This window comes from Trichechus manatus, unplaced genomic scaffold (assembly GCF_000243295.1).
Source record: "Trichechus manatus latirostris isolate Lorelei unplaced genomic scaffold, TriManLat1.0 scaffold00236, whole genome shotgun sequence".
Lineage (NCBI taxonomy): Eukaryota > Metazoa > Chordata > Mammalia > Sirenia > Trichechidae > Trichechus > Trichechus manatus.
This window is the reverse complement of record NW_004444172.1, coordinates 2,504,807-2,521,016: the sequence shown is the minus strand read 5'-3', so window position 1 is coordinate 2,521,016 and position 16,210 is coordinate 2,504,807. Positions and strand designations below refer to the sequence as shown.

General features: G+C 54.3%; 1 protein-coding gene across 1 annotated transcript in view; it reads right to left on the bottom strand.

Moving 5' to 3' along the window:
* The window catches only part of RTN4RL2 (reticulon 4 receptor like 2), a 19,413-nt gene extending 3,874 nt beyond the window's left edge, over positions 1 to 15,539 (bottom strand). The window contains exons 1-2 of the mRNA XM_004389186.2: positions 15,194 to 15,539; positions 9,102 to 9,583 (exon numbers count right to left, since the gene is read on the bottom strand). Of these exons, the coding sequence (XP_004389243.1) occupies positions 9,102 to 9,583; positions 15,194 to 15,224 (513 nt within the window). The 5' untranslated portion in view covers positions 15,225 to 15,539. The remainder of the gene's footprint in view (positions 1 to 9,101; positions 9,584 to 15,193) is intronic.
* Positions 15,540 to 16,210: the final 671 nt, after the last annotated feature.

Here is a 16,210-nt window from a genome sequence, read left to right as displayed (position 1 = left end):
GGGGGGGGGGGTATGCCTTGTCTGGGGAGGGGGCTTAGACTGTGCATTTTAACCAGTTCACCAGCTTATGGGCCAGGTTTGGGAGCTAGTGCATAGGGACCCACCAGCCCAGCCCACTTTTCACAGAGGAGAGCACTGAAGCCCAGAGAGCTGACAGGCTTGCCAGAGAGGGGGCCAGAACCCCAGCCCCCTGACCCCACAGCCCAAGACACACCTCTCTTGTACAGGGCCCCACTGGGTCAGCAGGTCCCAGGAGGTCTGGTTCTAGGGACAGGAGCACCCTTCTGTTGCCTTGGCTGTGGTCCTCCCTCCTGTCCCTGCCTGGGAAGACGATGCCCCCAACCCCCAACCCCACCCCAGGAGTCTGGTCGGAGGCTTTCAGGTGCGGGAAGGGCGTTGACTCCCAGCCCACACCCCCAGCCTCCTCCTTCCTGTGCTCCCACGTGTGCTCGCCCCCTCCCATCTGGCTTCCACCCTCTCCGGGACAGGAACTGAGCCTGCCAAGAGCCCTCCTCATGGCCACATTGAGATCCGTCCCCCTCAACCCTCTCTCAGCCTCTGACACCAGTGTTCCCTGCCTCCTGCCACCGCCGCACTCCTGGCTCAGGTCTTCAGCTGCCTCGCTGCACCGTCTTGCCCTCGGCCCGGCCCAACTTGGCCCACCCAGGAGAGGGCTCTGAATTCCTTCTACGCAGACACACCTAATTATAGGGGTTTCTCCTTTTTATGGGGTGTCAGCAAGAGTGGGACATACCCAGAGATGTCTGGTCAGAGGACCAAAATGGGGGGAGAGGGGGCAGTGGTAACGGGCACTTTGGGCCCTTCAGGAGGTCAGGGAGGGAAGAGCAAAGTTTAGAGACCCAGGGAATTCAGGCGCCTCAGACCCACAGCCCCATTATGCAGGCCACAGAATTCCATTCTCCTCTCCTCCCCGTTTGTTCTCTGTGAAAGTCCCGCCCTTTTCCTCTCTGAGCCTCAGCCTTGGGGGTCCCCCCCCCACCCCGGCCAAGCTGTCGCCAAATCCACTTCCTGAGCTGCATCGCTCTAATCCGGTCCTTCCTCTCTCCGCCCTCCACTGTTAAACCCGTTCTCTGTGCATTAATAAGCTCTTGACTTTCACAGCCCTCACCCTCCCCCACCCCACCTCCTCACTGCCCCCCCTCTGGGCTGAGAGCGTCTGCTAAAGTCATCCTCTTCCATCTCACAAACCACATCTCCCTCACCTCCCCCGGGCCCGGGCCGGTTCACAGCTTTCTGCATCCATTTGGAATCTCAAGGAAGCGTCCATCCCCGCCCCCCTTCGCAGACAGCATCCAGTTTTTCACCTTGCCTCTCCCCAGCCTCCTGGCTCTGGCATGAATCGAATCAGCTGCTGGGCTGTGTGACCTTGGGCGGTTCTAGGTACCTCTCTGGGCCTCAGCTTGTTTCATCTGTGAAACAAGGGACTTGGGATCGTTAATCTTTAAGATCCCATCCTCATCTGATATTTATGAGTTGGCCAGCCTTGGAATGCACCTCATTCATTCACCAAAGCTGTACTGAGTTTCTGCTCTTTGCCAGGCACCCCCACTCATAGAGCTTACTCGTCTATGCCAGGATTCACCATCATCGTCAGCATCAGCATCATCAAGCCTGTGACTTACTGAACTGTGTACCAAGGTCTGTGCCACACAGTTCCTATGTCATAACTTAGTCATCACAACCCTATTATACCCCTACCATTGCCGTCTAGTCAGTTCCGACTCATAGCGACCCTAGAAGATAGAGTAGAAGTGGTTAAGAGTTTGGCTGCTAACCAAAAAGTCGGCATTACAAATCCACCAGCTGCTCCTTGGCAACCCTATGGGGCAGTTATACACTGTCCTATAGGGTAGCTATGAGTTGGAATTGACTCGATGACAACGAGTTTGATTGTTTTTTGAATCTTTATGGAAGCTGACTGCCACATCTTTCTCCCATGGAGCGGGTTGGTGGGTTCAAACTGCTGACCTTTTGGTTAGTAGCCGAGTGCTTAATCTCTGTGCCACCATAGCTCCTGTTGTTGTTGTTAGGTGCCGTTGAGTCGGTTCCAACCCACAGCGACCCCTTGTACCAGAGAACGAAACACTGCCCGGTCCTTCGCCATCCTCACAGTGGTTGTTACGCTTGAGCCCATTGTTGCAGCCACTGTGTCAATCCATCTAGTTGAGGGTCTTCCTCTTTTTCACTGACCCTCTACTTTACCAAGCATGATGTCCTTCTCCAGAGACTGATCCCTCCTGACAACATGTCCAGTGTATGTAAGACGTAACCTTGCCATCCTTGCTTCTAAGGAGCATTCTGGTTGCACTTCTTCCAGGACAGATTTGTTCGTTCTTTTGGCAGTCCGTGGTATATTCAGTATTCTTCACCAACACCACAATTCAAAGGCATCAATTCTTCTTTGGTCTTCCTTATTCATTGTCCAGTTTTCGCATGCATATGATATGACTGAAAATACCATGGCTTGGGTCAGGCGCACCTTAGTCTTCAAGGTGACATCTTTGCTTTTTAATACTTTAAAGAGATCTTTTGCAGCAGATTTGCCCAGTGCAATGTGTCTTTTGATTTCTTGACTGCTGCTTCCATGGGTGTTGATTGTGGATCCAAGTAAAATGAAATCCTTGATGACTTCTGTCTTTTCTCTGTAGCTCCTATGCTATTACACCAAAACAAAACAAAACCCATTGCCATCGAGTTGATTCTGACTCATAGTGACCCTGTAGGACAGAGTAGAACTGCCTCATAGGATTTCCAGGGAGCGGCTGGTGGATTTGAACTGCTGACATTTTGGTTAGCAGCCTGAGCTCTTAGCCATTGCCCCACAACCTTATTAAAAAACCCAAAACCCCATTGCTGTTGAGTTGATTTCTACTTATTAGCGACCCTGTAGGACAGAGTAGGACTGCTCCATAGGACTTCCAAGGAGCGGCTGGTGGATTCAAACTGCTAACATTTTGGTTAGCAGCCAAACAGTTAAGCACTGCACCACCAGGGCTCCGCAACCCTATTAAAACCCATTGCCATCTAGTCGATTCTGACTCGTAGTAACCCTATAGGACAGAGTAGAACTACCCCATAGGGTTTCCAAGGAGCGGCTGGTGGATTTGAACTTTAGGTTAGCAGCTGTAGCTCTTAACCACTATGCCACCAGGATTCCCAACAACGGTATTAGGTGGGTAATATTATTAGCCCCATTTCAGAGATTAGGAGAGGGAGGCTCAGAGGAGACAAGTGACTCATCTAGGGTCCAACAGCTAACATGTGGTGGATAGGGATGTGAACTTCGGAGACAGGGCCTTGAACAACTGCACTTTGGAGTCAGGAAAAAAAAAACAAACCACTGCTGTCGAGTCGATTCTGACTGTGACCCCATGAGTTACAGAGTAGAATTGCTCCATAGGGTTTTCTTGGCTGTAATCTTTGTGGAAGCAGACCGCCAGGCCTTTCTTTCATGGTGCTGCTGGGTGGTTTCAAACTGCCAACCTTTAGGTTAGGAGTTGAGGGCAAACCGTTGGTGCCATCCAGGGACCTCTGGCATCAGACAGGCTGGGGTTAGTTCCAGGCTGTGTCCCTTATTAGCTGAGTGACTTTGCTGAGCCTCAATGTCCTCAGCTGTTAAATGGGGGAGATGATAAACAAGTTGCTGCTGAGTTGACTCCGACTCATGGTGACCCTATCTGTGCTGGAGTAGAACTGTGCTCCGTAGGGTTTCAATGGCTGATTTTTCTGACAGACTGCCAGGCCTTTCTTCTTAGGCACCTCTGGGTGGACTCAAACCTCTAACCTTTCAGTTAGTAGCTGGGCATGTTAACCAGTTGCACCACCCAGGGACTCTGGGGTAAATGATTTGTTGCAACTTGAGGCTTGAACTTTTTCTTCAGTTCTTTCAGCTTGAGAAATGGCAAGCATGTTCTTCCCTTTTGGTTTTCTAACTCCCGGTCTTTGCACATGTCATTATAATACTTTGTCTTCTCGAGCCGCCCTTTGAAATCTTCTCTTCAGCTCTTTTACTTCATCATTTCTTCCATTTGCTTCAGCTACTGCGCAACGTTCAAGAGCAAGTTTCAGTCTCTTCTGACATCCATTTTAGTCTTTTCTGTCTTCTTAATGACCTTTTGCTTTCTTCATGTATGATGTCCTTGATATCCTACAGCTTGTCTGGTCTTTGGTCATTAGTGTTCAATGCGTCGAATCTATTCTTGAGATGGTCTCTAAATTCAGGTAGGATATACCCAAGGTCGTACTTTGGCTCTCGTGGACTAGTTACCATTAATGATAGTTACCATTAATTGAGAGCTTACTCTGAGCCAGACATCAGGCTGAGCTCTCTCAAGCAGCATCTCTTTAATTCTCACAACAAACCCCTAAGGTACAGGTCATTTTACAGACGGGTCTGTTGAGGCTCAGAGTGGTTAAGTCATTTGCCCAAAGCCACAGAGCAAACTGGAGGTGGGGTTGGGATTCAGACTCAGGTCTGCCTAAGTGCAGACTGCTCTTAAACACCACGCAGGCTGCTGTGATGATTAAAAGAGAGGACGGGTGTCCTTATCACCTGTCTCCACTCAAGTTGGAAATAAGCTCCGTGAGAGCAGGGCCACTATTTTTGTTCCCCCCTTGAATCCCGGCAACACAGAACACTGCCTGGCATGCAGTAGGTGCTCAGTAAGTATCTGCTGATGAGTGATCTCATCTGGCACGGGGTGCCTGACATACAGCACAATCTGTGAGAACCCCCACCACACCCACTTCCATTCCTCTCTTCAACATCCTGACATGCTGTGGTCCTCTGGCCTCCTCCAAAACTCTCCTCTTGGGCAGGCCTGGCTCGTCTTGGGTCACACCTGCACCCTGTGCATTTCACCCCAGCCCGCATGTTCCCTCACCTGCCTGTGACATCTCCCAGCCTAGTTCTGCCAGGCAGTTCACAGGCAGAACTGTGTTTCTTTCTCCTCTATAAAAGGCCAGGTATGAAGATGCTCCCTTCCCACAATGCCATTCATTGCCAGGGGTGTGCGGAAGAACCACTTCCCATTCCAGAAAGCCCCAGCACCCGCCCAAGGTCTCCTCTGCCCAGGCCTGTCCTGACCCCAGGCCCTGACTGCTGTTCTTAGCCAGTGTCAATGGGGTATTGAGTTACAGTAATGTGATTTATTCAGCACTGGGCTATGTGCTTTATATACACTAACTCATTTATTCTTTATAGTCATCCTTTGACGATGGGTTATTATTTTTATTATTGCCAGTTAACGGATGAGGGAACTGAGGTTCAAAGAAGGGAGGCAACTTCCCTAAAGCTAAATAATCAGAAAATAGCAGAGCAAGGATTCAAACTCAGGCCCTCTAACTCCAGAGTCTTCATTGTGAACAACTAATATATATTGATAAGGAGGTCTGGGTCTCGGTACTAGTAGTACTACTAGTACTAATGATACCTACGTACCACTACCAGTTGCTGTGGAGTTGACTCTGACTCATGGCGACCCCATGTGTGTTAGAGTAGAACTGTGCTCCATAAGGTTTTCAGTGGCTGATTTTTTGGAAGTAGATCACCAGGCCTTTCTTCCAAGGTGCCTCTGGGTAGACCTGCACCTCCAACCTTTCAGTGTGCTAAATGCCTTACATTCTAATCCTCATAAAATTTCTCAGATAAGTATTGTTATTCAGTACTATTATTGTTGCCATTTTACAGATGAGGAAATGGAGATCGAAAGCGGTTAAGTCACTTTTCCAAAGTCATATAGGAGCCAGGATGTAGCCTTTGGTCTGGCAGACTCCAAAGTGTATGCTGTTAAAAATGAGCCCAACGTGTAGTGCTTCCAAGGACCTTCCTCTGCCCAGACAGGCCCTAGTGGAGAGCTCAGTGTGATGAAAATGGCCTTGAATGCAGTCAGACCATGTGGGATCAAGTACCAGCTCTTCCTGGCTGTGTGGTGTTAGACAGGTCCCTGACCCTTGGAGACCTCTACTTCCTGTGTCAAATGGGGATAGCTGTCCCCACTGCCAGGTTGTTGTGAGGTTCGTCATGAGGGTGAGAACACATAATCCCCCAGTCACATGTACAATGGTTTAAGAGACTTAGAGGCTGTTATATTTCTACAGGAGACCTGGTGACACAGTGGTTAAGAACTCGACTGCTAACCAAAAGATTGGCAGTTCAAATCCACCAGCTACTCCTTGGAAACTCTATGGGGCAGTTCTACTCTGTCCTGTAGGGGTCGCTATGAATCGGAATCGACTCGACCGCAACGGGTATTTTGTTTTCTTAATATCTATATCTACAACGTCTTTGGGACCCCAGACTCAGTTTCTCCATCAGTAAGAAGGATGAAAACAATCCCCTATCTAAAAAGAACCAGTTGCCATCAAGTTGATTCTAACTCATGGCGGACCCCACGTGTGTCAGGGTAGAACTGTGCTCCGTAGGGTTTTCTATGGCTGGTTTTTCAGAAGTAGATTGCCAGGCCTTTCTTCCGAGGTGCCTCTGGGTAGACTCAAATCTCCAGCCTTTCAGTTAGCGACAAGCATGTTAACCCTTTGCACCACCCAGGGACTCCAATCTCCTGACAGAGTTGTGGAAATGAGATGAGGTGCACGGGTACACTTTGTAAACTGGGAAGTGCTGGGCAAATTTAGCAAGAAAAGACAAGGAAGCAAGGTTCCAGGGACCCTCCCATCATGGCCTCAGTATAATCCTTGAAGTTGACCTCAAGCTCTAAGGTGAGCCACTTCATAGAAAAACCTATTCTCAGGACACTGATACCAATGTTAAATGAGGTTTGTTTTTTAAACAGCATTTTAACAAGCATTTACATAGTGCTTTACTGTATGCCAAACCCTTTACAAATTATTCATGCATTTAATCCTTATAAGGTCCCTAGGAGATAGGTTCTCTTGCTACCCCCATTTTACAGATGGGAAAACTGAGGCCAGGGAGGTTAAAAAAAAAAAAGTCACATGCTTGCAAATGGCAGAGTTGATACCTGTCCAGTGCTTAGCATGGTGCATGACACACAGCGTGTCCACTAAGTGGTAGTGGCTGCTATTATTATTATTTATGCAATAATGATAACATAATGGTATATTTTTTCTAGCCTACTATGTATTTTTCTTGTCTGTCTTCCCCTGCATTGCTGTTGAGTCAATTCAGACTCATGGCGACCCCATGTGTTACAGAGTAGAACTGCTCCATAGGTTTTTCTCCGCTGTGATCTTTACAGGAGGAGGCCTTTCTTCCGTGGCACCGCTGGGTGGGTTCGAACAGCCAACCTTTTGGTTAGTTGTTGAGCACAAACCATTGGCACCACCCAGGGACCTCAGCTGTCTCCCCACTATAACGTTTTTTCTTTTTTTTTTTAATGAAGGCAAGGATTGTTGTCTGTTTTGTCCACTGCTGTATTCTCAGCACCTAGCACATAGTGGGCGCTCAGTATTATGCCTGTTAAATTATTATTGTTGTTATCAGTACCATCATCAACATTGACCTGATTTTGAGACCAGCAAGTTGGTGACTGTCAGGCACCAACCCAGGGTGGGGAGGAGTAAGCGCCTTCCAGATGTATGTGGGAGAGGGGAGAATTTGGATGCCCTCATCCCCTCCCAGCTGGAGGCTGTGTAGCCGAGGGAGGGTTTTCTCCCGGCGTGGTTTGGAGGGTGTGTTATTGCTTCCTGGAGAAATGGAATGGGAGGATTTGACTGTCAAATAGTCAGCATAACAACAACAATAAACAATAATTAGATCAATAATAATAAAGATAAATAACAATTATTGTTATTCCTTCCGTTTTCAGGGCATCCATTTTCCAGCTGCTCGGCAGCTCTTTGTTCATTTTTTCTTCTTCCTTTGCACTGAGATGAGGGGCTTGAGGGACAGGCCTCTAGAAAGGTGGGGTTTCCCTTTGTCCCAATGCCCAGGGAGTACGAGAGAGGCGGAGCCTTCTAGGGTACACCAGTGCTAGCGGTTCTGCCCTCTGACTCCACTTTCCTGCACTGTGGGAGGACCTAGGGTTGGGGGGGAATAGCAGCCACAGGCCTTGTGGTGCCTGGGGAAAGGCAGAGTCCCCTGAAGGCAAACCAGGGCAGTGTGTGTGCGGGGGGTGTAAGGAGAGATCACAGAAAGAGACACACACGTACACCCAGATAGACACGGGGGTGTGTGCAGAGTGGGTGTGTGAAGGGAGACAGACAGAAGAGGCAGAAGAAGACAGATGGGGGAGGCAAGTCAGTGAGGCAGAGAGGGACCAAAAGGGATAGACAGACAGGCAGAAGGAGACAGGTGAGGGGTTGGGAGAGTTAGTGAGAGAGAGGCCGAACCAAAACCAAACCCACTGCCATTGAGTTGATTCTGACTCATGACGACCCCACGTGTTACAGAGTAGAACTGTCCTCTATAAGGTTTTCAGTGGCTGGTCCCTGGGTAGCGCAAAGTACATGCTGAAAATTTGGTGGTTGGAACCCACCCAGAGGTGCCTCAGAAGACAGGCCTGGTGATCTGCTTCTGAAAGGTCACAGCCTTGAAAACCCTATGGAGCAGTTCTACTCTGCATACAGGGGGTCACCATGGGTTGGAACTGACTCCACGGCAACTAACAACAACAATCTTTACAGAAGCAGATCGCCAGGCCTTTCTTCCGAGGCACCTCTGGGTGGGTTCAAATTGCTAACCTTTAGGTTAGTAGTTGAGCACAAACCATTGAGATAGGCAGAACCAAAAAAACCAAACCCTTTGCTGTTGAGTCTATTCCAACTCATAGTGACCCTATAGGACAGAGTAGAACTGCCCCATAGGGTTTACAAGGAGTGCCTGGAGGATTCAAACTGCCGACCTTTTGGTCAGCAGCCATAGCTCTTAACCACTACACCACCAGGGTTTCTGAGATAGGCAGAGAAGGACCTAAACAGGACAGACAGAAGACAGACAGAATAGACAAAGTAAAGAAAAGTGAGACAGACAGAAACTTAGAAAAGGGGCAGGGAAATAGAAGAGATGCTGAGACAGGAAGGGTGGTGGGGGAGGGGGGAGCAGGGCGTGGAGAAGCAGAGAAGCCAGGAGAGAGAGGACTGTGGGCTGAAGGCAGGCTCACCTGGAGGTGGAGCAGGCTGTTCTCCTGGAGGTAGAGGTACTGCAGGCTAACAAGGCCACGGAAGATGTTGCCGGGCAGGCTGCTGAGCTGGCAGCGGTACAGATGCAGGGACTGCAGCCGCTCCAGGCCCTGGAAGGTGTCGGGCTCCAGAGAGCGCAGATGCCGGTTGTCACCAAGGTCTAGCTCCTCCAGCGCCTGCAGGTGGCGGAAGGTGCCCGGGTAGATGGTGGAGAGGTTGTTGGAGAAGAGCCACAGGGTGAGCAGGTTGGGCCCGAAGGTGCCAGGCCGCAGCGTGCGGATGAGGTTGTTCTGCAGGAAGAGTCGCTGCGTGCTGGGTGGCAGGGACAGCGGCACCGAGGAGAAGTTGTTGGCCTGGCAGCTGACAGTGGGCGGGGATGAGTAGCAGGTACAGAGCATAGGGCAGCTGGGGGCTGCGGGGGGCAGGGCCAGGAGCATCAGCAGGAGGCAGGCTGAGGCAGGACCTGCGGGGAGAGTGGCGGGGCTTTGCTGGGCAGGCTGCCAGGGCAGGGGTGCCAGCCACCCAGGGCCTGCCACTCGCTAAAGGCTAGAGCCCAGGCGCTAGGTATGTTGGGTGGTTTTGGGTGCAACCTCAGAGTCCCCAGAGGCCCTGGGTACTTCTACTTTTTGAGGATCCTGGTATATGAAAAAAACAGAAACATCCCAAGAGGACATTATAAAAGGACTGTGATGTGTTTGAAGTTGTCTGACAGTGATTGGCTTCTTTCCATCCCGTCTGTTTCCACTACTGTGTGCTTGACCTTGTTTGGAGTCAGGGCTCCTCAAACTCGGTATCGACAGCTTGGCCGGACAGTTCTTTGTTGTCAGGGGCAGTCGTACATAGGGTGTTAAGTGGCATCCCTGACTGATTAGATGCCAGAAGCACACAGCTAGTGACAACTAGATGACCCCAGACATTGCCGACTGCCCCCTGGGGGTAAAGTGGCCCCAGGTGAAACCTGCTGAAACCAACTTGAGGGCCTTTGTAGAATCTAAGGTTGAGCAAAATGGCTTCTGGCCACCCTGGGGACCAGCTGTGCCTGGTGCCCAAAGCCCTCCTCCTGCCCATCCTGCAGCTTTCCCCCATGTGGGGAGGGCCCTTAGGGACCAGGGCTCAGTGGCTCTCTAGTGGGGTTGTCCGCCACCTGCAACCACCTGGGGTCCCAGGGAGAATGCAGCCTCCTTGGCCTACCCCCCCAGTCAGTTTTCCGGGGTGACCCAGGAACTTTCACTTTTATACCCCAGGCTCTTCTCACACAAAGTCACTGAAAATGTTTTTTTTTTCAGAGTACTTTCTGAGGGTGGGATATAGTCCAGCCTCTTGTGATACTGATGGAGAAGTAGGCCCAGTGAGGGCAAAGGGCTTGGGGACTAATGGGTCTTATCTTGGCCCTGGTATTCCTGTGCTATAGCAGGGGGCTGCAGGCCCCTCATCCATCCGTGTCCCCCTGCACCCCTCATCCATCCCTGTCCCCTGGCACCCCTCATCCATCCCTCACTCCCTGCACTGACTACAGCTGGTAAAGTTCTGGGTCAGAATGAGCTTGATCTCCACCCCTTATCATGATTTCCAGTTGACTCCTGAGATTTTCTTCCTGGAGAGAAGGGGGGCCCCACGCCCCTAGAGCCAGGCAGCTATTCACATTGACTAAGCACCTTCTGCTAGAGGCAGCGTGCCTGCGAGGCCTTCAAAGGCAGAGGGGAGGGGACCCATCCTTGGCCCCAAGGGTCCTAGGGCTCCCTGGTTCAGAGGCCCTGGAGACTGAGGGTGTTTTTAGGTGTGAGCTCTCCGAGGCTGTGAATTGCATCTGTCGGGCGATTGTATGTGCGATGTCTCACGCTCCTGAGATTGGGTGTGTGAATGCGTGTGTGTGTGATTTTGGGTGACGGTGTGGGCCAGGTGCTCACTCCTTGAAGTGCTGCTGAGCCAGCTGTGCACGATGGCACCAATGGGCCAGGTGTGGAGGTGATATCACAGATGCTCCAGTGGCCTCCTCCCGCGGGGACACACGGGTGCTGGGAGGGGGACCCCAAGTCCCAGGTGGCGGTGCACTGGGGTGCCCTGTGGCACCCCTGTGAGTATCCCGGCCCTGCCGGCGCTGCGCCGGTGTGTGCGAGTGTGTGCGTGCGAGCGTGTGCTGGCTGTCCTCCGCGTGTGTGTGAGTGCCGGGCCCCGTGTGTGTGTAGGCTGGGTGTGATGTAATACTCAGTGACACAGCGGCTGCTGTTCCATTCGTTCACACCACCTCCGCGTTTCTCGGCCCTTCTCACCCCTCCCCCGTGCGGCGTTTCACGATTACTTTCTCCTCCTGAGTTTTTCAGAGCCACGTGGGGTACAGGAGCATGTCTCTTACCCCTTATCCGAACCAGGCAGGGGTGGGGTGAGGGAGTGTGGTGGGGGACCCAGGGTGGGTTTCATGATGGCTGAGGTCTAGGGCCTTAGAAATGGAGATTTCAGAGTTGGAAAGGTCCTCCAGGTTCATCTGGTTCAACCTTGTGTTCTACTGAGGTGAAAACTGGGTCTCAGAGAGGGCAAGCGACTTGCCCAAGGTCACACAGCAAAGTGGTGGCAGGACAAGGGCCAGAAAGGAGGCTCCTGAAACCCAGCCAGGGCACTTCCCTTCCTGTCAAAGTCACACTCTCAGCTCTGCTTCCCCCAAGGACTTGACACCAGAGGAAGCCAAATCCTCTGATCCCTTAATCCTACCCCTTATCCACAAGCTCACAAGAGTGTGCATTCGTTCCGATGGCCACCAGCCCTCCCTCCGTTGGGAGGTTTACGGAGGAGCTCTCCCTCAGTCTCCAGGGCTGCCAGCTACCCCCTAGACAGACAGGGAAGGAAGGGGCACGTGCAGTCCCAGAGGGCCCCAGAGTGAGGGCCAGTCCCCTGGCTCCTGGTCTTTCCAGCCTCGAGGCCGAGGTCGGCAAGAGTTGGCAAGGGCCCCCACGCATCCCTCTTACCCACAACCCCCCACCCCGTTTGACCTGATTAGGCTGATCTTCCCCTGTCACCCTACACCCCCATCACAGCCCACCTCCCCCAGCCCAGGGTGGTGTTCTCTGCAGGCTCTTGGAGGAGGGACCCTGAGTGGGGGCCCCCCCGCCATGGTAGCTGCTGCGTAACGGTGACTCTGTTGCCATTTCTGGCCCTCGCCACCGCCGCCGTGCAAAGCAGCTGTAACCCAAGGAGCCTCATCCATAATTCAGGCTGCGGCTCTCACTGGAGGAGAGGAGGAGGGGAAGGTGGGGGGCTCTGGGTTTCTCGGCCCCCAGGCCCAGCTCCAGTGCTCCTGGGCAGCGGCAGGCTGGTGAGCTGCGCCTTCCTTTCTCTCCCTCCCCGCCCTTCTATCCCTGCCCAATGGGTCCCCTCCCCATCCCTTGCCTCTCAGTCTCTTTGCCACCACTGCTCTCCAGGCCCCTGCCTCCTCTCTCTAAGGACCACTGCTCCACTCCGGGCCCCCATGTTGTGAATTCCCAGTGGAGACTGAGGCAAGAGGTGTGTAGCAGGGACTGTCCCCTCAGTGGCCATCTAAAGCAAACCTCTCATTTCACAGAACCATTGAGGCCTGGAGAGGGGAAGGGCCAGTTTCTGAGTAAAAAGTCTAGGCCTCCTGACCCCAGAAAGCCTGCCTTCGAAATGTTTCTCTGAAGTCTTCATCTCATCCTTCCACTGTATGGGCAGGGGAAGCCCTTCTAACAGCCACCCCCACCCACCCTCGCTGCTCACCCCATCTTCTTTCTCTCTTTTTTTTCCCCCTAAAGTCAGCTGGTGATGGCTTGGCCTGGAGGAATGTACAGCAGGAAAGGGAGGGATCCATCTGTTATTAAGCACCTACTGTGTGCCGGGCGGTGTATTTTTACATGTTAGTTTCTTTACCCAGAGAATAGAACATATCATCACATGACCGCCTGTGAAAGCAACAGTATGGCTCCCAATTTGTAGAGGAGGGAACGGATGCACTGAGTTGCCTCAGGTCTTCAGCTAGTACAAGGTGGAACACAAATTAGAAGGGAGGGCTGTCAAGACTGTCAGAAGGGACTCTCTGGCCTTTCTTTGGGAGGCCCTGAATCATCCCTGGAAACCACCCTGAGTGTGAGAGATGCTGCCTTGAGGCGAAGGGAGGACCCAGACTCTATCGGGTAGTTTCCTCTCTTGGGCTCCAAGTTGTGGCTGCTCTAGGGGCTGGTCCATTCGGGAGTTAAGATGACCAGTGTCCAGAAGATTTGGCCAGGGAAGGGAACAGAGAGAGGCCAGCACACAGTATTCATTCTGGAAGGCTGAGATGTCCAGAGCCAAAAAGTATCCATTCCCTGTGGGCCCATGGTCAAGGACCCTGGGCTGTCAAACCCTAGAGTACCAAGGTTCAGAAGCAAAATTCTCCCCCCAGGAGCCCCACCGAAGGAAGGGAACTTGAGGAGGAGGTAGACAGACCCATGGTAGAGGGCAGGAGTTGGGGTGCCAGCACACTGGGCAGGGGGGTTGGCCCAGAGTGGCCCTGGAAAGAGTGCTGACCAGGGGTCAGGCCTCTGGCCCTGGAAGGGGTAGCACAAAGCTCCATGCCCAACAGGTGGCTTCGGAGAAGGACCGGGGCCTGCAGGGCAGATGCTGAGGGGGCCAGGGCTGAGGAGGTAGGAGTCAAGGATGGGACGGAGGTGGCACAGGGTGACACAGGGGCCTGGGGAGGCACTGATGTGGGTAACGGAGGTTTAGAGCTGTTGCAAACAGCTTCTCAAGCTGCCAGAATGTAACACCCCAAAATAAGCAGCCACTGTGGCAGCGGCGGCAGGATCCGACGGGGCCCAGAGATATAAATGGCAGCACGGAGCCAGCCAGGGTGCCCACCCTCGGAGGCAGCCACCCCCACACTAACGATCTCATTCTGTTGCCCTCACAGCTGCCCCCAAGATCCTGGGCTCAGAGCCCCAAGCCTGGCCCACCAGCCACTCCCTGAGAGAAGGGATGGGAAAGGCGAGCACTGTGGGAAGGGAGGGCTTCGCACGTGGAAGTGGTTACCAGAAGCCTCTTTGTCTCCTCCCTGGGCAACCCTCACCCAGTCCCTCTCTCCCTCTCTCCCACCCCTTTCTCCTCCTCCCTTCCCTCGTTTCCAACCCTCCCCTCCATCCTGATCTACCCCGAGCCCCATCTACAGGTTCCTATCCCCAGCCCTCCTCGGCCACCCTCCTCCCTGGTCCTGACACCCACCTCTGTCACCATCCCTGGCCTCCTCTGGTTTCCCATCTTCCCACTTTTCTATTCCAGTCCCCAGGGTCCCAGTCATCGTTCTCTCTTCAGTTACCCCCACCTTTGGATTCTGAGGCCCTGTCCTAGTGTTTCCACACCTCCCCTAATCTGGTCTCTCCTCTCCTTCCCCCTTCCTCACCTCAATGCCACTTTCTTGGCGGCACTCCCCACCCCATTCACCTTTATTCCTCATTCTCCTCCCCAGCTCCCTCCCTCCTTTCTGCTCCCCAACCACTTTCTCCGCCATTGTCGTCCCCCTTCCATTCCCCCCCCCACCCCTTCCCCACGCCGCCGCCAATCTCTGGCCCACACCCTTGTCTGTTTCTCAATCCGTGGAACGCTCCCCTTTCTAGCGCTCTCCACATGTTCTACCAGAGAGGGCCGTTTGGATCCCCTGCTACGCTCCCGGACCCCCCCCCATCCCGCCCCCTACCCACATCCCTGTCCTCCCAGGTGACGGAAAGTGCTGAGGCACCGGGCTCCGGGAGTTGCTGAGTCGGCGCTTCCCCAGCCGGCCCGAGTCCTCTGCGTCCCCCGGAGCAGGTGGAGCCGGGACGGCGGAACCTGAGCCTCCCTCCCACTCCAGGCCCGGACGCCTGCCCCTCGCGTCCCCCATCGGTCACGAGCTCCCCTCGCAGCCCCGCAGGCTCCCAGCCGGACGCCACGTTCCTGCGAGCAGTCCTGGGGCGGGGGCGGGGCCCTGGCGCTCGCCAGTCCCGCTCCTCAGGCTCCCCTTACCCCTACACCTGCCCACCCTAGCGCCCGGGGGGTGGGGCCGCCCTGCTCCCCTCCCCGGGGTGCTTCCCGCCCTCCGGCCGCCCGGGGTCCCTACCTTGCAGCAGGCGCTGGAGCCCGGGCAGCATCTTGTCTCGCCGCTCGGGGGAGGGGGCGCCTGGGGGAGGGCGCTCCCGCTCACTCCCCGAGCCCGTCAGACGGACTGCGAGGGCTCCGCGGGGCTCCGGGAGTCGCCGGGCGCTGTGGCCGGGCCGCGGCGCTCTACCCTGCGCCCCCCGGGCGGCGGGGTTCCGGAGGAGCCATCGGCCCGGACGGGACGGGGCGGCGCGACGGGGCGGGGAAGGCTGGGGCCGGCCGTCGACGCCCGGTGCCCGAGTCGCCCAGAAGCGCGGCCTGCGCGCGTGTCCGTCAGTCCGTCAGTCCGTGCGCCCGGCCGCTCGCCGAGGGAGACTGGGGACCGCGGGGAAGCGCTTCCCAACTACCTCCCTCCTTCCCGCACTCTCTGGCTCCTCCCTCGCTTCCTAGCTGCCGGCTTAACTCTTTCTTGGCCACTAGGAGGTGTGAATGGCTCATTCGCCCCCTCCATCCTGGTCCCCTCCCCTCCTTGGTGGACCCGGGGGACTGTCTTCGATTGCCTTCGTGGCGCCACGCTTCTAGAGAAATCCCTTCTTGACGGGGAGTTGGTAGTGGAAGGGAACCCCGTGGACTTGTCCTATTCTCCCCTCCCAACTTTCCCGTAGGAGATGGCCTCTCGGGTTGCCATCTACCACCCGCTCCGCGTCCCCCGCGCCAGTGTGCGGGCCTTTAATGCTTCTCTTCCCCGGGGTATGGGAGAGCTCCCAGCCAAGCAAGATGCCAACTTCCCTTCCATTCCCAGACCCCAAACCCAGAGTTTGTGTGACTGGAAGAAGAGTATATGCAGGAGTTTGTGTGTGCAAGCGCGTGTGTAGATGAGCGTACACGCGAGGGAGGACGCGTGTGCAGGTGGGACTCGTAATGCTTGTACGCAACCTTTTATACAGGCCCGGGGATGGGGGAGCTAGGGCACGTGAGTGTGCGCACGGGTGAGCGCCGAGTGCCTACCAGCGTGCGTGTCTGCGCTGGCAGAACGTCC